Genomic DNA, 22,312 nt, shown 5'->3' on the forward strand with positions numbered 1-22,312 from the left:
TATCACTTTACTCTCACTTTTAATTTTGAAATCATGGGTATTCGTTTTACATTTTCCTATGCTATTGCTTAGAACCTTCAAAATCAATTTTGATTTATTGCTTCTCTTGTTAATGTATGAATCATTGCTTACCGTTTTTGCTGCCTGTAAAACTTTCCTATAGACCCTTCTATATTTCCTATAGTATGGTTTTATTGTTGTATTTATTTTAGCATGCTTGCTGAGGTTTATAAGGGTGCTTGCAGATTTTTTAATCCCTTGCATTACCAATGTGTTAGTCTTGTCATTGACTTTTATTCTTTTTAATGGGAATGCCACATTATAGCAATATTTATAATCAGTAAGAAAAGTGTCATACTTTTTGTCTACATCATCAGTTTGTTCTATGCCTTACTGCACCCTTTTTAACATATTTTTAAAACCCCTTTTGTTGTTTACGTTAATAAGTCTTCTTTGTACATATTTTTCAAATGGTACAAATGAGTCTGAGCACTATGAGACTTAACATCATCACTCCCCTATACTTACAACTACTTAAACCTAACTAACCTAAGGACATCACACACCCGTATACGAGGCAGGATTCGATCCTGTGACCGTAGCAGCTGCTCGGTTCCTGGCTGAAGCGCCTAGAACCACTCGGCCTCAGTGGCCAGCATATTCAGTGACTGTGCATTTCTTATTGTTCTCATTCCTTATCATCATTTTTAAAGCCAAATGCTCAGAAAAGCCTCTGTCTGCTACTTCAATACTGTACTCACAGCTTTGTTTGTTTGTAAATTTCTGATCAAGTGTTGTTTCAGATCCATCCCCACATCTGGTAATTACCTGCACAGTAGGTTGCATGTTGTATGAGTTAAACAGATTTAATAATTGTACCTTGTCTTATTATTTTTGTTAAAATGAATGTTAATGCCACCAAGAACTATTACGCATTTTGACCTGCCTCTCAATTCATTTAAAAGATCATCTATATAGTATAAGAATTAGGTACAGTCATCTGACGGGGACCTATAGATGCAAGCAATGATAGTTTGATAGTCTGTAAGTTGACAAATACAACATTCGAAGTCTTTTTCTGCACACTTCACCTTGCTAAGTTTTACCTCTTTAGATCTGCCATTATTTCTAACATAGATGCAAACACCTCCACATTTATAAGTTTCCCCGCAAAAGCTACATATTAAGTCAAAGTCTGGCATATTTTCTGCACAAATCTAAGTGTCCCAAAGCCATTGTTCATTGATACACAGCACAGAAACCTCCTTAAGATTTCCGTTTAAAATTACTTCCAGCTCACACATTTTATTGCCTAGTCCTTGTACCTTCTGATGCAGCAAAGTCAAGCCACCTAGATTTGGTGCACAGTTCACCTTAATGTGTGAGGGTTTTGTCGCTCTTCTTCTGATTGGTACTCTACTAATCGCTTCAGATGGAGTGGATGCTGTTATTGACGATGGTGGAGTGTCTGTTGCTGCTGCTGCTGCTAAATCTGGCAGATTCTCTGCTGCTATTTCTTTCTCAATACTTCCTGCTATAATCGATTTTTTGTTCTAGTACTGCTGTAGCAGGAATTATTTATAGGGAAGATATTTTGCAAATCTCCTTTACAGTAGGCAGTGAAATTTTGTCGTATTTCTGACAGTCATAAAAAACACTTTTCACTGAGGCTTTAATTTTCTGGCTGAGTTGCGATTTGCCCCATTTATTTAGATCCATTCTGTGTGTTGCGAAATGCTTTCTTTCTAAATCATCAACTGGGAGAAAGAAAGCATTTGAAGTGGTCTTGCAGATCTTTCTGTAGCTCCTGTTTGCGTTTTGAATCTCTTTATTTACACAAGAAGATTCTATAAGGTCATGCCTGTAAGGTATACCAGTCACAATTGCTTTTTGATCACTTAATGTAAATAGTGCATCTCTTAAGAGTCTGTTTACTACTTTTAGTTCGTTTCTATACATGTCATTTGAGCCACTTAAAATTACAATATACTGATCCTACGACACACAACTACTGATTTGATAGTCTTTTAGAACTTCTTGCAAACCTGCTCCTGGTTTCACAATGCTTGAAACGTTTATATCTGCTGATGATGAATAATTTGCGCAAGTCCTCTGCCGTGGCTGTCAGTAAGCAAAACTGCACTATTTCCCTGGTTGACTGTATCTTCATTTTTATCTAGCGTATCATATTTGTTCGTTGTTTTCAGTTCGACACGTTTTTCGTTTTGTTTCACACGCCATCTTTCTTTAGGCCCAAAAAAACGGCTCATTTTCCACTTTCTGTTCTTGTTTGAGTTCATTTATCGCTGGTTCCAGATTACTTATATATTCCAGAATGAAATTTTGTCTCTGCAGCGGAGAGTGCCCTGATATGAAACTTCCACCAGCGATAGTGGTCTATAGATTTTCTTGTTTTCCTTATTACCCATTTCGTGCACTAGCGAAAGTCTGGCTTGCTTTAAGTATTCAGGAAAGATACCTGAACTGAGTAATTCATTTGTAGTACTTGCTAAGGGCCCCTTTCTGCTGTATTTGAATTCCTTGAGCACACACATTGGAACTGCAGCTAAGCCTGGAGGTTCTTAATTTTTTTTAATCTGCACACCACATTTCTGACTTCCCCCTCTGTAGCAGGTAACAGTGCCACTCAGTCGGTTAAGTAGCTTCTGGTAAGTAGTGTGTATGGTTGCTTCAAATGGCTCTGAGCACTATGGGGCTTAACTTCTGAGGTCATCAGTCCCCTAGAACTTAGAAGTACTTAAACCTAACTAACCTAAGGACATCACACACATCCATGCCCAAGGCAGGATTCAAATCTGCGACCGTAGCGGTCGCGCGCTTCCAGACTGTAGCGCCTAGAATCACTAGGCCACTCCGTAGTGAGTATGATTGTGCGTTTTCCCCCTGATTTCTCCTCTCCTGTTTCCTTTCTTATTACACGCCCAAACAGAGTTGACACTCGGGCGGTGGCTGATGGGAGCGACCGTAAAGCCATTTCCCATTTACAGTTGCGCCCAGCAGCCACAGTGCGAGTGTCAACTTCGTTTGTGCGAATAATACAGCTGAACTAATGACTTTCCTTTTACAATCTAAACTGCAGATGTCGCTGTCATTCAGTGCTTCCTTTGCTGCTAGCAACACCTTCCTGTATATTCTTGTATATTTTTACAGTAATCTAGATACTCTGGGTCACTTTGATTTTTCCATTAGGGAGTAAAGATATTTAGGGGTTCAAGAGATTTCATAGTCCTTTTGGGGACATACTTACTAATTTTCTTCAACAGAGCGTAATTCTTTCAGAAAAGTTTCCTCATATTTTAGTTTAAACATTGACGAAAGCTTTCAGTGCTTAGCCTCTACATTTAAGTCACCATACACTTCCTCCTAGGTCTGGTGATATTGTTGCTTTACAGAATCACACATTGCTTTCCTTGAAAAAAAAACTCTTTCATAAACATGCTTCCTGTGATATTCTTCCATGTTTAAATTAATGGCTTGACAGAAATGATTTGAAAGCCGTATATCTTTTGCAATTACATCAGACTTCAGGTTTCATTGTCAGTTATTTAATGATCTACTGTTGACACCACTGTCTTGGTTATTCTTGTTGCACTTTTGAGCAATGATGTAGTACCAAATCCATACAGAATGTTCAGGAGATTGTTACTAACTTCATTGTTAACACTTGCATCTATATTCATGTCCACACCCAAAATAACATTATCCTTAAAGATAGAGCTCATATCAAGGGCATGTATTGATTTACTGAAGAAGACATACGAATTATCACTAACTGACCTGTATCAACGTTGTACGATTAATTTGTTTCTCTGTCCCTCTGTTACAGAGATTTCAAAATGTTTGTCTTCACTGAGTAAGTTAATGCCAGCTCTGAATTTCATAACAGGTTAAAGCTACTTCCACTGTTTCTGCTTTCTTATAACAAATGTCTGTAATGCATACTACTGAGATATAATTGTTAGAGCAGTGAGCTTTTCATTATTGCTCTCCCAGGAGGTTTCTTTTTCTCTCTGGTCGATAGAAATCCTTTGGTGTTCCTTAATGCACTTATTCCTCTATTTTCAGGTACAGCTAAAGTTCTGTGTCTGATTCCCCGACTAATCATTCCATTGATGCTGCCAAGTTATCACTAATTTTTCATTTGATCATTTCCTTGCTTAATCCTATTGTGTTGATAGCTACATCGGACACCATATGAGTAGGTCCCTCCTGAACTATATACAGTTCTGCAGAGTTAGATTCAGATCTTTTTTCTGCTGTTTTGGTTGATGATTTTTCTATCCTTTCATGTGCTCCTGATGTTGATTTTTACATTGTGAAAACCATTTTTCTGACTGGTGATGAAACTAGGGTCGCCTATGTTTGCAGCTGTAAGGCTTGGGGCTCTTTGATCCTATTTTCGCTGATTACTTTTAGTATTTTTTCACATGTATACTTCTTTTCTTTCCCACTCCTATGAACCATGAAGCATGAACCACATGCTTTGTAAAATGACCTCACTGAAGATGTTACTTGCATTAATGCTGTATTTGACACACTGCTAAATACGTTCTTGATTTTTCTGTTAGTTGTAACTTCCTCTGTATTGACACACGAATTTTCCGTCACATCATCTTTTTGAAACGTTTACTACGAACAAGTTCACCTCTGTGTTCCCTGTACCATATCTTTTCGAACTCTTACTGCTTGTACGCTTTAAGGGTGGAAAATATTTAAATCTTCCATTATTACACAGTTTCATGCTGAGCTGACTGAGATTTTACAATCCTTTTACATATCATTTCACAGAGGTCCTGATTTCGCAAGTCCACTCACTTTCAATTTGGCATCTTTATTTCACATATTGGCAGCAAGTTCCTTTCACTCGCTCTCTTCAAGTAAGATTATTTCTATCTTGGGTTATGTTTTCTTAAGATTTATTTATTTCTTCGATGGTAATTGTAGATGTTCATTTTTTTCCTTCTTCGTTTATGATGCGCTCACCTCGCAACAGAGGCCTGAATCTGTCCGAGGTTTTCAGTTCATGGATTAGAAGTGATTCAAGTGGCGACAATTTTTTTGTCTAACAAAACTGTTGAAAGTTTGTTGCTAATTAACTAACTAACTCAAAAACTATTCAAGACCTGAGCAGTCATCTCTTGGGTCCTGCGAACGAAAGCAGAATAGAGAGCATTTCCACATATCTTTGACAATTACTGTCTTGCTTGCTGGCACGCCAGTACACAAGTACGACGTTCCTACAGACAAGCTGAGTTGCACGTGCAAGTTTTCAATGACACTGGATAAAGGACTTCGGACACATACCACAAGGCATTAAATGTTTTGGCACAGTAGAAAATTCGTTAAACTTCGAAAGAGGTGTTAATCTTCACAACATAGCTTGTTTCTCACGTTATCGAGTGCTATGTAACAAGCGAATTTTGAAAGTGTCCGCTAGTTGACTTGCCGCAACAAACTCGCAGGAAACGCTTGCTTTTTTTATGTTGTGGGTGGTAGCACTGTCTCTGTTTGCGCTTTCAATATGTTTACGCGCGAAAGCAGTGAAGTAGTAATGTTTAGATTCGTAGTTTGACAGTGAAAACATGTGTGTAATCTGTTGTGTACATAATTCTTAGTCTTAAAGTCTAAGTAATGAAGGCATGCGTCGAAGTCTTGCACCTAGTCAAGCAGCTAAGAGACAGCCTCTCAGCGCAGTTCCCGAGACACTTCAAAACCAGAAGAAAATAAGGTTAGATAAATCGAAAGATGAAACGTTTAGTAGCAAACTAACACTTAAAAAGACATGTATATCGCAGGAAATCACCCCCGTGACCGTGTCTGCACATGAATCTCTAATCCGTAAGCTACTTTCAAAACCTTTTAAAATACCAATCCCGAATTACCAGGGTTCTAGTCTGTCTCGCGCACTTGGAGTCGGTCGACCAAAATGCCGTAGACCACTGCACGATCCTTTGGAGCCGAATGCTTTAGTACTCTACGCGCCTCCGGAACTTTCGGCTCACGAAAAGCTGAAAAGTGATGCAGATAAACAGCCTGTCCATGTTGTTGTGGATCCTCTCCTCTCAGCTATATTAAGACCTCATCAAAGGGAAGGAGTAAAATTCATGTATGAATGTGTTACTGGTAAGCGTATAGATAATGCATACGGTTGCATTATGGCAGACGAAATGGGACTTGGTAAAACCTTACAGTGTATTACACTTATGTGGACTCTTCTGCGACAGGGACCTGATTGTAAACCAACAATTGATAAAGCTATCGTTGTAGCGCCAAGCAGCCTGGTAAAAAATTGGTATAATGAAATAAATAAATGGTTGGGTGGCCGTGTTAATGCACTCGCTATTGACAGTGGAGGCAAAGAACAGATAGATAGAGACCTTAATTCATTTATGCAAACATTTTCAAAAAGACCTGTGAATCCCATATTAATCATATCATATGAAACATTCCGTCTGCATGCTAAAGTGTTACATCAGAGTGAAGTGGGACTTGTACTTTGTGATGAAGGACACAGATTGAAGAACTGTGAGAATCAAACTTACCAGGCTCTCATGGGTCTGAGAGCCAAACGAAGAGTATTGCTGTCTGGAACACCTATACAAAATGATCTTCTCGAGTACTTCAGCTTGGTTCATTTTGTGAATGAAGGAATTTTGGGGACAGCACAAGAGTTTCGGCGTAAGTTTGAAAATCCAATCCTTCGAGGCCAAGATGCAGATGCAACACTCGAGGAGCGCCAGAAAGGACAGGAACGTTTAGATGAATTAGTTGCAATTGTGAACCGATGTCTTATCCGGAGAACATCAGCTCTGCTGTCTAAATATTTGCCTGTCAAGATTGAACAGGTGGTGTGTGTCCGTTTAACTGAACTGCAGCATAAGATCTACAGTGATTTTATTAACAGTGACGCTGTAAAGCGCACAGTTGGAGCTGAATCTTCAAACAAGGTAATAGCTGTAATCATTTATAATATTTAACTTATGTTACACCATTTGTAATGTATTTTTTCACTTTGTTAATTATAATGTAAATAAGCCAGTAGACCTGTAATGTAAACAAGTCAGTAGACCTGTACTGTACCAACGACTTTGCCACAGTGGTAACACCGGTTCCTGTCAGATCACCGAAGTTAAGCGCTGTCGGGCTGGGCTAGCACTTAGATGGGTGACCACCCGGTCTGCCGAGCGCTGTTGGCAAGTGGGGTGCACTCAGCCCTTGTGAGGCAAACTGAGGAGCTACTTGATAGAGAAGTAGCGGCTCCGGTCTCAGAAACTGACATACGACCAGGAGAGTGGTGTGCTGACTGCATGCCCCTCCATATCTGCATCCAATGATGCCTATGGGCTGAGGATGACACTGCGGCCGGCCCACACCGTTGGGCCTTCATGGCCTGTTTGGGAGGAGTTTTTTTCTAGACCTGTACTGTAAATATATGTCGGCCTGTAACAAAAGGTCATTCATCTTCATAGTATTTTTTGAAAAATTTATTTGGTGTTTCTTTGGAATTTACATAAATCAAAATGTATGTAATGAATTTGTCCAAGCTTTCTTTGGATGTTATAAAGATCAAAATATTTGTAATGGTTTTGTTGAACACTGCTTCAACATGTTAAAAATTCTTTAAAGACTATCTGTGTCCGTGATTGTAATGCAACAGAAAGGTAAAAGTTATCTATAAAAACTATGATAGGCAAGAAAAGCAGCAGAAAACTATGTCTGCAAACTCGATGAACAGCAAGTGACATTCCACTTTAAAGTACTATGAGATATACTGTGTTCTTAAACATTAAAATGACCACCACTCCAGACACACATGAACATTCATAAAAAGTGCTCATTGTTTCAAAGGAATTGGGCTATATGGGATGGATGTATGCAAAATGCTCCATATATTGTTATGTATAAATATTTAACTTCTGTTGAAATGAGTTTGGTACTCAGTCTGATTTAACCATTTCAGTTAATTTCTTTCTAAGTGCACATTCTTAAGTAAACATGCAAACATCAACAGCACACTGTTGCCCAGGAAATCTTGTTTGAGGAGGTTAAAGGATTGTGGCATGGGGGTGCACTACAGTTTTGACAGTAGACTTACATCTGAACAGAATGTATGTCTATTGGAGTCAGACCTCATAATTCACATTCTGTTGACAAAAATCATAGAAGCCAGTTGTGATCACATTTTGATGCAATACAGCCTTTCATATTTTTCATACTGTTCTGTTCCATTGATACTGGAAATGTTTCTGTGAAATTTTCTGTGGAACATTTTTGCAACACTGAGAAGTCAAATGAAGTTGTGTTACTAGTTGTTGCCACGTATTGCATACAGTGAAATGTATGTAAATTACCTATTTATCAAACATATGTTAATTCCCTATAATGCTAAGTCAAATAAACATGCCAAGCTTCTCCATGCAGTAAACACTGCATTACCCTTTTATAGTGAGTATTACTTATGTTGTCTGTGATACTCGAACTGGAGTCAGACCACAAAGCAAAGATTCCAACAATTAATGCCCTAGAACAACCTTCTTGTCCTTTGTCACTGCTGTTGGTAACTGCATAAGTGACCTCTGTTACTACATACAATACAGGATTCACTCAGGGACAAGACAGGTATTGTTTTGACAGTAACAAGATATATGTATAGAAAAATGTCTTTTTAGCTTTAGCAGATGTCAACAACCCATCTACATCCATACTCCACAAGCCACCTGACGGTGTGTGGTGGAGGGTACCCTGAGTACCTCTATCGGTTCTCCCTTCTATTCCAGTCTCGTATTGTTTGTGGAAAGAACGATTGTCGGTATGCTTCTGTGTGGGCTCTTTTTCTCTGATTTTATCCTCATGGTCTCTTCGCAAGATATACGTAGGAGGGAGCAATATACTGCTTGACTCTTCGGTGAAGGTATGTTCTTGAAACTTTAACAAAAGCCTGTACCCAGCTACTGAGCGTCTCTCCTGCAGAGTCCTCCACTGGAGTTTATCTGTAACGCTTTCGCGATTACTAAATGCTCCTGTAACGAAGTGCACTGCTCTCTGTTGGATCTTCTCTCTCTTCTATCAACCCTATCTGGTGCAGATCCCACACTGCTGAGCAGTATTCAAGTGTACTGTAACCTGCTTCATTTGTTTTCAGATTACATTTCCTTAGGATTCTTCCAATGAATCTCAGTCTGGCACCTGCTTTACTGACGATCAACTTTATATGATCATTCCAATTTAAATCACTCCTAATGCTGACTCCCAGATGATTTATGGAATAAACTGCTTCCAATCGCTGACCTGCTATTTTGTAGCTAAAAGATAAGGAATCTATCTTTCTGTGTATACACAGCATATTACACTTGCAATCTAGATTCTAGCACACTGCACATTCAAGTTAGTATAGTGGAACTTCATCGCAAATGGGTAATCCCCCAGGGTTGTCGCACATCTTTTGTGAGTACTTTGTATGGCAAGCATGGGGCTCCAAGACATTGCAGTACTTCATCCTTTCCTGTGCTGCAGTATTACTCTCAGACCATATGTTTTCTCAGTCTTTGTCAGTAAGACAAGATTCCCTGTTGAAAACCTAGCCTATTCATAGGTCAGAGAGTATCTTTTTCCACTTTCTTTTTTTCACAACACGTTCTTCAGTTAATTCATGTTAGCTCCCCTAGCCTGGTTTGACCTCCACCTTTTTCGAATTTGTGTTCTGTTCAGTAGTGCAGGCTGTGTGGGGAAGGTCACCCAATACCCAGACTGGTTGCCAGTACATGTGGGGTGATCACTAGGTGCCTGCAGAGTGGTAGCCTCCTGGCTGACTACACCGGGAACACACTGTTGGTGCCAGAGCTGTAACCTCCCTGTTCATTCCGAGGAGTAGGTGCGTGACAGTTAGGGGGCACCAGGACTCCAAGCAGTAACCATTTAGTAAGGGGATAGATAATATTGAAAATATATTAGGAGAAATCTTTTCACTCAGTGAACTGTGAAGTGGTTCTGCCTCATCATTACCCAGCTCCATTTTCCCGGGTGTGATTTAAAAGTGCTCACCATCTCCTTCTCTCTTCATAAATCTTCTGTTCCTGGTCCTCATCCTACAGGAGTCTTCTCCCGTTGAAATCTGATTTCACTGTATCCGTCCAGCATTTCCCAGGTTTTACAGATGGTCTTTTTCCTTTTATATCTATTTCAAAATATTTCTGGCTGGTCTTTTCTCATCCATTCTCATAACATGCACATACCATTTCAGTCTTCATTTTTTTCATTACGCTGATATTGGAATCGTTGATGCTAGTTACATTCCTGTTCACCCCATTTTTAGTGTTCCAAACCACAGTCAGTGAAAGTGGAACCCTTTCAGGATAATTTTGTTGTCTGTATGTCTGACTGTTAAAAATCCATTTTATTAGGAATGGTTAGACACATCAAGTCATATGACAGTGTAAAAAAATTAAGCTTGTAAGTCAACGCAGTCAACAGATATGGCCATTTGTATAACATATTTTGATACTCGCTCTCTCACTCACCAAAACTTGTAGGATACATCCTGTTGTTCTAGAATCATGAAATTTAGTAAGAATTAAGATTTCACAGTACAACAAAAGTAAAAAATTTGAAAATGGTTAATTTTTAATTATATCACAGAAAAAAATTCTCATTTGTTGTCTGTCTGTACGTTTGTCTGTTAAGATCCATTTTTCTCAAGCATAAGTAGACTTACAAAGTTAAAATTTGTCACATACTAAAGTCTGGTCCCCTGCCTGTATATCAAATGTTACCATGTAAGTCAATGCAACCAAAACTTACGGCCATTTACGTCACACGTTTCGATCCTTGCACAGTCATCAAAATCGATGTGGTACTTCCCATTGGTCTAGAATCATGAAATCTGGCAAGAAGCAAGGCTTGATTGTGCAAATAAAGGGAAAAAATCTGAAACTGTTAATTTGTAATAATATCACACAAAAAATATTATTGTGTCATTTGTGAGGCAATCTATCTTCAGACCTAACTTCAGGTCTTAATAACTTTGGAACTATTCCACATAGTCCAGTGAAATTTTTACAACCCAGTAACATCCCTTTAGAGAACACATCCATGAATCAAAACACCAACATATTTCTGAGAGAAAATAAAAAATTCCAAAATGTTATTAAAAAATGTAATACGTTAAAAGGTACATATTGTAGGTGCCCTCTATGCCAAATATAATTCACTCAAAAAGGGTATAAATTTTTTTTGTGTTAGGCTTAATGTGGCCTAAACACACACAGAACTCATCGTGTCCATATCAATCACAAAAACTGAGTTACCTGCACACTTCAAAATGGAAATTAAAACATCTTCGGATGTCTTGGACTCCCTGAGACCGGTATCTTGCGATATCAGTGCTGATAATGGGCAAAAATCGTAGAGATTCTTGATTCCCATATTGGATGAACAGTCTACATACATAATTAAGTATGTACGGAACCATCAGTGTGCGAGTCCTACTCCCATCTGGCCAATTTTTTTACCTTGTCCTTTCTAGTAATTTGGTTCATAGTTCTTATGAATCTCATTTCTGTCACTTGGATTCTGCTGTAGTAGATTATATGTCCCTAAACTGTAAACAAGAAGTGGCACAAATATGTATTGTGCATGGTTGTTTTTCTTTTTTTTCCTGGTATTTTGCATGCCCCTGGAAGGTTTGAGACTAGACTGTAAATGTTGGATGCTTTCTGTTTTCTCTGAATATTTCCAGGTTGATACTGTTGTTTTATGAAGTTATGCTTTTGAGGTATTTGAAAAGGGAAACTGACTCTGATTTTGTCCCTTCCAAATATTAAATTCAAGCTTTGCCCTTTCCTATTGAAGGTCACATGTATGGTCTTGGTGATGCTATCTTCAGTCCAAAATTTTTAAACATACTGCTTCAGCCCACCAGCCTTTTCTGCACCTCAACTTCTTTTTATCCACCCAGCAAAGTAGGACATTGGATTCATTGATCATTTCAATAGATTTTATAAGCTTGTCCATCACTATTATGAAAAAGAGTGGCAATAGGGCACCTTCTTAACAGACACTTCTCTTTCTCTCGGACAGATTGATTCACCAGTGCCTGTCTGGGCACAGCTGTAGCAATTTTAGTATAATGTTCTTACTTTTCCAATTAAATATTTGAGCACTTTAAGTTCTTCCCGGCTATCTCAGCTGAGCATCGTATAGGGTCTAATTTTTCACTGGAACTTAACACTGCAGATGGATGAGGAATTATACAAAAACTTGGAGAAGTGAGGGGTCTACCTTCACACATTGGGTGTGTTGTGTGATGCACGCTGGAAACAAAGTGGACACTGGAACTTTCATTCTTGATTTTGAGGGTGATTTGGTACTTCAGGGAGGATGTAACGGAAACTGTAAATGTTTATTTTTTAAAAAAAGAAGCATTACACCCATATTTAGTAATGTACAAATCTAAAATTTTGCATGTGTAAAGCAAAAGAGCTGTGTTTTAATGGAAAAATAAAATATGCAGGATTAATATTAATTTTTTAATGTGTTTTTTATAAAAAGTCATAATCTAATTGTGCAGTTAATCTGAAAATTTTATTGTAGTGTCCTGAGAAGGTTATAAGACCACTGAACTACATTTATTAATTTATGGTGCAAATTGTATCATTAATGAAGTTTTTATTTTGCACATCCATTTTTTTCCCTACATATAATCATCTAAAAATCAGAATGTAATTGCAGGATCTCATATTTTATAGTTTCAGGGAGACAGCAACAAGTTGCGAACAGTTCCTGAAAATTTCATAGCATTAGTGCATATACTTTTTGCGAAAAGGCTTCTCATAACGTAAAAAAATGTAAAACATATAAAATTAGGTTCAAAGATTTTCTTCATACTTTTACGTGTAATAAGCTTACCTCAATTTTAAAATCCTTCATACTGATACTCCTCATCCACCAGGTTTCTCTTCTCTCCTCTTCGAATCTTCCTGTCCTGTATTTGCAGGTAAGGCACTGATCTATTAGCTTTCTTGACCCTGCTCTTGTCGATGGTGTAAAATGCTTTTGTTGGAAACACACCAGGATCTATACCAACTCTCTTCAGTACATTAATTATGCCATTCTTTCCATTATTGTAACATAAAACTGCATCACAGACACCTATTTTGAGTACTTAAAGTCCCCAGAATGTCCTTTTTTAGCATCTAATCAAAATTAAATTATTGAGGCTTTCATTTTGCATTCTGTGTCTTTCCGTGAAGACACTTCCTCAATAAATCAGGGTTTGCAAGAAACCTGAATGTGAGCTTAATTACATTCAAAACAAGTTCTGGTAATGAGTGTTTATGTGAATATGTCTCATTTCTGTTGTTGAACTTACACCAATCGTCTTTCGGAAACAGATTGCTCCTTGGTGTTTGTGGAAAAAAAATTTGCCCACACCGCATGCCTCATTGCCTCTAAATTGTGTGCGTTTTTTTTGATAGCTCTCTCATAAAATAACTGAAGAGAATCACTTTGTTTCAGAGTAAGCCTGCCTTTTCCTCCTAGTGGTTTTCCATCCTCAAGTACTCCACCTTTCTTTTCTTTCTCTACCTATAACACACAGGGTGTTCAGAAATTCCCGTTAAAAACTCCTAGAACTTGTAGAGCGGACTGCATACATAACTTTTTGAATAGGAACCCAGAAATGGAAACATACCTTTTTTGTTCTAAGATGGTTTCAGTTTAGATGTTTAACTGATCCTCTTCTGCCTGAGGAATTGACTTAGGTGTGGCGAAGTATAATTATTAGGTAAAAATTCGAAAGGAAACATAAAGAAACATCCATTTATCACTTGAGCACATTTGTTTGTATCAACACACAAGCATTACATGTTTACATCGTTCCAAAACAATGAAGAATTCCAAAACAATAAAGAATCCAGCATACTGTACATACAGATTCTAATGTTTGAGTGTTAATACAATCAGATGAACCTAAAAAATAAATATGTGTTTTGTTAAGTTTCCTTTCGAATTGTTACCTAATTATTTACTGCTTTCCTCAAGCAGACACGGATGAGTTAAACATATGAATTGCATCCAATTTGGAATGGAAATGGTACTTTTCTGGACATGGGTTCTTATTCAAAGTATCATGTTCTCACCCCCCTTGACTAGTGCTAGAAGTTTGTAATGGGATTTCCTGAACACCTATTATATGTCTGATATTGGTCTCCTGTAGAAGTGCTTATGTGCTAGGATGAGTGTTATGTTGAAAAGTGGGTTACACAACATTGTTATTGGATGAGCTCTAACAGGCCTCAGTGTCCCACCCCCATGCCAGACATTGTTCCACTCTCCTAAACATAGTGATTTGATTTTCAACCATTTAAATAATGTTCATGTTCAGGCATTGGGCCACTAAAGTGTTTTGTCTAGCTTCACCATGTAGCAGTAATTTAACTGTGTACCTTCATTGAAATACGTTACAAGAAATAAATGTAACCTGAGTGTAGTTCATTGTTCATGTGTAGTTTAGTTATTGCTACCAGTTTAATCCTCTGTTGTGATACAAATATAAAAATGGGTAGATTGTGCCCAGTCTGCTGGCTGCTCAGTCCAACCCAGCTAAGAGAAAGTTGACACTAAACAGACTGGTTTGATTGTAATCATTACCCATTCCTGGGCTGTCTGCATGTGTGCATGTTACTCATACCTGTTAAAAGTTCCCAGTATTGAACTACTCATTACGTTAAAAGTTCCTGCACTCTTACATCACTGTTCCAAAAACTATAGAACCCATAAAAAGGACGATGCAGGTGAACCATTCTGTATGCATATACAGTGCAAAGTTTTTTGCTCTTCTATACAGAGCTGCTGAGAGAGTTATTTAAGATTTGACCAACAGGTTACAGTATTACTGTTCCTCGAAGCATTCTGTATTGGACTGAAATAGGTCCCAACTCCTGTGCTTGTTAGAATGTGTTTCTTTACTTGTTTGCTTTATCAAACGGGTAACATGTATCCTTTCCAAAATCTTGTTAAACCTTAATAATGATTCTTGGTTCCATTTTATTACAAACAACTGTTGTGTCCTGCATGAAAGAAATTAGGCTTACTTAAAATTATGGCTGGTTCTTCTCATGACACCTAATTTTCTTGACTGTTTCTTAAGTCTTTTGCAAAAGTATAACTGTAAGCTTTTTGTTGCTTGCTAGTTAAAATAACAGTAATTTTTCACATCTTTTACCACATAATGGAAGTGTTCACCTTAGTGCTGAGTCATTAATGGGAACGTGTGTTAGTGAAATTAAGCTTTTAAATGCATCAGTGGCTGTAAATACGCAGTTATAATCTCTATTTGTAGCTTACCTTTCTTAATTTTCTTGTCCCACTGCAACACGTGCATTGTACTTCAGTTCTAGATACAGTTGAATCCAATATTTAAATGTTATATGTTTTCTATTTCTGGCAAGTTTTCATGCCAATTTCTGTGAGAGGCCCACTGACCTCCTCCTTATGCCATTGCTCTTCAGTGTTTTGGTGCTGATTATAAACACAACTAATACAATATTTTAGTGAAATTTTTTAGTGTTTAATATCTATATGAATGAACCATTTACATTCATTTATGTAAATTAGACAGCACCACTGATTGAAAAGAGAAATACGAGAAAACTTCTGATTCTCCTACAAATTCATAGCTACCTCGATAGTTGACTTTTATGCTTACTATGTACTCAGTTCATGGAGAGGCAGTCACAAAAATAAAGCACGAGAAAGCTTATAAAAGTAAGGTTAAATGTGCAGTATTGGGAGGAGAAGAGCGGTTGGGAGGGTCTGTCATTTAAATCTGTAAACATTTAAATGTGACCAGCTGTGACTTTGAAACAACAACAATGAACACCACAGTTCCACTGTTTAAAACATAGTTACATTTCAGTGAAAAATCCAGTGGAGAGTTTGTGCAGGCGAGGATAGATCACTACTCACGAAATAGGAATGGCGCCGAACAGTGCATAGGTTCTGAGAAAGGACAATGAACTGGAAGGGGAGGGGGGGGGTGTTAGTATAGTGTTAACACTGAAGAAAATCCAGCAGTTTATCATTGTTTCTGTGTCTCATTTAGATGAATTGTTTTCTCTCCTCGTATACATAGTTATATTTGATCTGATCATTTTACGTAATTATTGCAGATGGTCATTTTCTTAATTTTAATGAGTTTTTGATTATGATTGTGTAAGATTTCTTGAATCTATGTGTGTTGTTCAATTATCATATATAAACTGTCACCTGTAAAACAATGTGTATTTTGGGCATTCTTTCTGTTACAAAGGTGAGTCTGTCAGCACTATCTTCGATAACATCACTGAAGAAGTTATGCAATCATCCTGACTTGGTGCTTGACAAAATACAGTCTCAAAGCGAAGGTTTTGAAAAAGCACTTGAGCATATGCCAGCAAAGTATGACGGACGGACTGTAATGCCAGAGTTGTCTGGCAAACTGATGCTTCTGGATTGTATTTTAGCTGTTGTGAAGACAACAACTAATGACAAAGTGGTTCTGGTATCCAACTACACACAGACATTAGATGTGTTTGAGAAGCTATGCCGGCTACGCAATTACCCGTATGTTCGTCTTGATGGGACCATGACAATCAAGAAACGAGCAAAGGTGAGTAAACAGATTTTATTTATGTTCTTATACATATACTTCCATATACAGGGTGTCCCACCACCAATATCTCTGGAATCACAATAGATATTGGCAAACGGCTTATGACAGAGGCTCACGAAAGTAAATACTCTGAGACATTCTAAACCCCAAGTAAATATTTCTTTCAACACTTTTTTTGGGCACCCCATATTATCCCATACACAATCAATAACATGTGGAATCACAATAATAATGGCACTGGTTGCATTGCAGTACCTCAATTACATCTCGAGAAATTGGAATGTGAAGTTGACGCATGAAATGAATAAAATGCACTGCTATTGCACTTCCTACAATGCAAGCGTGACCCACATGTTGCTTGTAATTGCGATGTCTTTGACGCACTTATTCTTACTTTCATGTTATCACGAGGGTGGAAAGTAATAATAGGGATTCCTGCCACAAACATTGATATGAAAATAATGGTGTCCCTCGTGCATGTTGTATTTATCTATGTACAGACTATCAGTTCTAGAAATTTGACATGGTATGGAAATGGTTGATATATCACTGTATGGAGAATGTCACAAAAATGGCACATGTGCCAGCCCAGTGCTACCCTAATAGACATCATCTGATGCGCCCTACCTTCATGAATACTGTTAAAGGTCTTTGCATCACAGGGCAGTTGTCTCCACAAATCTGGATCCAGACCAGAGGTGTAACACATGAAGCAGCAGAGGTGGCTGTTCTGTTGGTCGCTGCAATAAACCTTCATGCAAGTATTTGTGAACTGGAGATACAGATGGGAATGGTTCGAACATGTATGATGCATATCGTGTGCAGGCATAGATACCACTCATATCACATGGCACTACATTAAGGTCTCCATGGCAACGGCGTTCACAGTCATATGGAATATTGTCAATGAGTTCTGCAGCAAGGCCATGACTTTATGCGTTGGGTACTGTTTAACATTGAGGCCACATTTACAAACAATGGGAACATCAACTTACACAATATGCACTAATGGTGACCAGAAAACCCACACTGGATTCACCAGGTTGAACATAAATGTCAGTGGAGTGTCATTGTAAAGTGTGATATTGTTGGTCATCACATCATTGGCCTATATTTCATTGATGGCACTCTTTAACAGAAGATAGTATGAGCTGTTCCCCAGATGTACCTTATCTGGATTAATGAAAGACCTACCCCCTTCATTTGTAGCAACACTGTGAATCCCCTGCGTATAATACCTTGATGGCACGACAGGTGCTAAATCAACAATTCCCTCACTGATGGATTGGACAAAGCAGTCCCATTCAGGTAGTTCCAACACAGTTGCCAGACCTCGCCCTCATGGACTTTTTGTCTGGGAACATGTGAAAGATGTGTATCAGCAGGTCCAAACAACAATGGCCAACATGAAAGCCTGCATTTCAGCTGCATGTGCTGCAATTACACCACAAATACTGACAGCTGGAAGTGGATCGATGATGGAGAGCGCACTGCAATTTTACCAAGCAAATGGTGATCTCTTCGAGCATACGTTGTAGCGTTTGGGCTACGAGACATGATTGCACACCAGCGTACATTTTGTGTGTTACAAAGGAGATGTATGTTTGTTTTGTTGGTACTACTGTACATTTATGTATCCGTTGCCCCCATCTGCAATGGTCCAGTTGTGTCACAGTCATTAAAGAGTTCAGTGTCATGTCCTGTATGTGGCATGTACCATTTTGTCATTGATGTACAACTACGATACTACTGTATCTCTCTATGGGACCCTTTGATAGCCATTGACTTTTTTTACACTGGCCAGTGGTTATCGGTATTTCGTTTGAGAACGAAGTCTTACGCGATGGCACTGTTGAATAAAATATTCTCGGACTTCTTGCCGCGTCAAATCTTGGTAAAACCTTGAGCTTTCGACGATATTCACCACCTTTGTCACCGTCAGGAAACTAACTGGCTAAACAGCAGCTGTGGTGGACCTTATGTAGCCCCAGGACGGGTTGTGATTGGATGGCGAATACGCCACAGTGTCGCAGATGTTGTTGACGTCTGCACTGGTGGCGCCATCGCTCCCAGAGTATCGAAGATCCGCGGCGAATCTCTCTGACGCTTCTCCGTATCGAGCGCTCGCTTCCATGCATCACTAAGATTGTAACGATTGTCACGATTAAAATTGTTATCGCACATTCTAATTTCTATCACCTCTTTAATTACCGAGTCCCAGTATGTGGAGGCCTGAGACAGAACTTTTGTTTCATCGAACAAAATTTTATGTTTCCTAGTGAGGCTATGCTCCGCATTTGCCGATTTTTCCAGCTCCCTATTTTTAATGTGACGCTGATGTTCTGTACAGCGGACTGACTGACCGATGTAACTACTTCCACATTCACAAGGAATTTTGTAAATACCAGGAATCCTGAACCGAGGCAGTCCTTCACAGGACGCATCATCCCCTGATTTTCCTTGGGGGTCGAAAGATCGGTCTTAAACCTCGTCTACGAAGGATCCTAACCATAGCCGTTCCTACGAAACACATATTTAAGGTGATTAATTTCAGAATTTAAATGGTCTTTGTCAGACACATTTCTTGCTCTATATATCAATGTAGTTAGAACGGCTTTCTTCTGAACTGGATGATGGAAACTCTTTGCGACAAGATATAGATCTGTGTGCGTTGGTTTGCGGTGCACAGAGTGACCAAGCCGCCCATCTGCTTTTCTTTGCACCAGTACATCTAGAAACGGCAGTTTGCCCTCTATCTCGGCAGTGTACTGGTGCAAAGAAAAGCAAGCAGATGGTTCACAGGATGTAAAGTCAGCGTTCTGCAAGAGAAAGAAACGTGAAAATAATGATTATTCGCATGATGAACTACCTAGCGTGTTTCTTCCTTTCTTCAGTTCTATTTCCAGTAAAATAGGCCGGATCCTTCGTAGACGAGGTTTAAGACCGATCTGTCGACCTCCAAGGAAAAGCAAGGGGATGTTGCGTCCTGTGAAGGACTGCCTCGGTTCAGGATTCCTGGTATTTACAAAATTCCTTGTGAATGTGGAAGTAGTTACATCGGTCAGTCAGTCCGGACCATTTCCGATCGCTGTACAGAACATCAACGTCACATTAAAAATAGGGAGCTGGAAAAATCGACAATTGCGAAGCATAGCCTCACTAGGAAACATGAAATTTTGTTCGATGAAACAAAAGTTCTGTCTCGTGCCTCCACATACTGGGACTCGGTAATTAAAGAGGCGATAGAAATTAGAATGTGCGATAACAATTTTAATCGTGACAATGGTTACAATCTTAGTGGTGCATGGAAGCGAGCGCTCGATATGGAGAAGTGTCAGAGAGATTTGCCGTTGGTCTTAGATACTCCGGGAGTGATGCCGCCACCAGTGCAGGCGTCGACAACATCTGCGACACCATGACGTATTCGCCGTCCAATCACAAGCCATCCTGGGGCTACATAAGGTCCACCACAGCTGCTGCTTAGCCAGTCAGTTTCCTGACGGTGACGATGGTGGTGAATATCGTCGAAAGCTCGAGGTTTTACCAAGATTTGACGCAGCAAGAAATCCGAGAATATTTTATTCAACAGTGCCGTCGTGAAAGACTTCGTTCTCATATTACGTTCCTCTATGGCTAGGACATTGCCCGCCAGGTTCGTCAATTGGAGAAGCTACGCGTGAAATAGGCTCAGTTGCGCAGTAATTTGGCATTTCTGCAACGATGTCGGGATAAGGAGATCATACCCAAGTTTGCTGTGGTTAAACATCACATAAGGTCTGCAGGAGTGAGTAATATTTTACGGATAACCAGCAAGGCTATTGTCAGAGAAAGGATACGACACACCAGGCATGAACTGGATACTAATGCTCGCTGTTTGTATAACTGCCATCTCCATTTGTCTGCAGTCCTCTCAGCTTTAGATTGGGAGTGGGTCTATATGTCAACGGCAGCTCATCAAAGGGCTCATTATAGCAATACAACGGCTAAACAAACTAAGAAATTTGAGCGGCTTGCAGGCACGGAAAGATTGGGTTCATCTCATGAACCAGCATGCACTGTCGTCAACTTGTCAAGCAAGAATTTGGGCGAAGGAACTATTTCGGCCCTTAATAAAGGACTGAATTTTGCTCCTACACCACGCACTGTTCCTATCTTGGATTTTATTAGTGGAGTGGAACAGGCTATTCGACATCTTTCACAGGACGACGCTGACGAGGTAAGACTTACCACCAGTCGCATTTTAGCCTCAGCCAAGCCTCCCAAATCTAATATTAGTAGAGAAGAAAGAGAGGGTCTCCATGCGTTACAGGGGGATGAAGATCTTGTTGTTCTGCCAGCAGATAAGGGTAAGGCCACAGTGGTTCTTGATGCTAAAGATTATCATAGCAAAATAGCATCTTAATTGGAGGATAGCACTTATAAATGTTTGAGACGGGATCCAACTCTGTCATATAGCAGAAAAACAACGGAGCTCTTGAAAAATTCTGGTCTTCCAGAAAATGTCATAAAAAATCTTAAAGTTTGAGCCCCTAGGCCTCCAAGGCTTTACGGATTACCTAAGATCCATAAAGATAATGTCCCTTTAAGACCCATCATTAGTGCCATTGGATCTTCTACATACAGGCGCTAGCGAAATTCTCGGCTAATTTAATGACTCCCATAGTTGGCCATTGTGAACACCACATCAAAAACTCTCAAATGTTTATTGTGAAAATCAAACAGATTAGAGTTGGTCCAAATCATATTTTAGTTAGCCTAGATGTGGTCTCACTTTTTACCAAGGTTCCTATTGAGGACACATTGCAATTTCTGGCAGAACACTTTCTTCCGGAAACTGTACAGTTGTTTCGACATGTCATGACGACCACCTACATTCTGTATGGCGGGAAATTTTATGAAATGAGGGATGGAATGGCCATGGATTCTCCGTTATCCCCTGTATTGGCTAACTACTTCATGGAACAATTTGAGGAACGTGCACTAAATTCGGCTCCACTCCGTCCATCTATTTTTTATCGTTATGTGGATGATACGTTTTTGGTTTGGCCGCATGGCAAGAAGTCCGAGAATACGGTATTTTGTTTGTAATACTGTCAAAAAGTTCGGTAAAGCACATACAATAAACCGTGTTGTCGTTTTCGTTGTGGGTGAATGACCACTCGTACGTTTTCTAGGCCACATACTAACAGTGCACATAGCAATAGGTAAGTGTAGCATTTGTTGCATCATAGTATGTTGATCACATCATGGTTGTGAGCCACGTGCTGGTCACACTTGCATCACGGGAAGTGCAGTGGCGGTGCATTTAATTCATTTCACGTGTCAATTTTGCATTCCAATTTCTCGGGATGTAATTCACGTATTGCGATGCAACCAGTGCTATTACTATCATGATTTCTCATGTTACTGACTGCATATGGAATAATGTAGGGAATTAAAAAAAAAAAAAAAACAAAAAAAAAAAACAGACATTTGCGGTGAAATCAATATTTGCACATGGTTTAGAATGTCTCAAATGTCTGATGGTATTTACTTTCATGAGCCACTACTGTACATTCATACCATGATAGCCGATTGTCAATATCTATTGTGGTTCCAGAGATACTGGCAGTGAAAAGTTTAGGTGGGACACCATGTATATCA

The 22,312-nt window shown here is 39.1% G+C and overlaps 1 protein-coding gene and 1 pseudogene across 1 annotated transcript in view; both read left to right on the forward strand.

Moving 5' to 3' along the window:
• The first annotated feature begins 5,208 nt into the window (after window positions 1-5,208).
• LOC126282024 (DNA repair and recombination protein RAD54-like) overlaps window positions 5,209-22,312 on the forward strand; it is a 46,213-nt gene continuing 29,109 nt past the window's right edge. Inside the window, exons 1-2 of the mRNA XM_049981420.1 lie at window positions 5,209-6,968; window positions 16,328-16,666. Coding sequence (XP_049837377.1) covers window positions 5,661-6,968; window positions 16,328-16,666 — 1,647 coding nt within the window. The 5' untranslated portion in view covers window positions 5,209-5,660. The remainder of the gene's footprint in view (window positions 6,969-16,327; window positions 16,667-22,312) is intronic.
• Window positions 7,100-7,217, forward strand: LOC126282606 (5S ribosomal RNA; annotated as a pseudogene).

This window comes from Schistocerca gregaria, chromosome 7, assembly GCF_023897955.1.
Source record: "Schistocerca gregaria isolate iqSchGreg1 chromosome 7, iqSchGreg1.2, whole genome shotgun sequence".
Classification (NCBI taxonomy): Eukaryota; Metazoa; Arthropoda; class Insecta; order Orthoptera; family Acrididae; genus Schistocerca; species Schistocerca gregaria.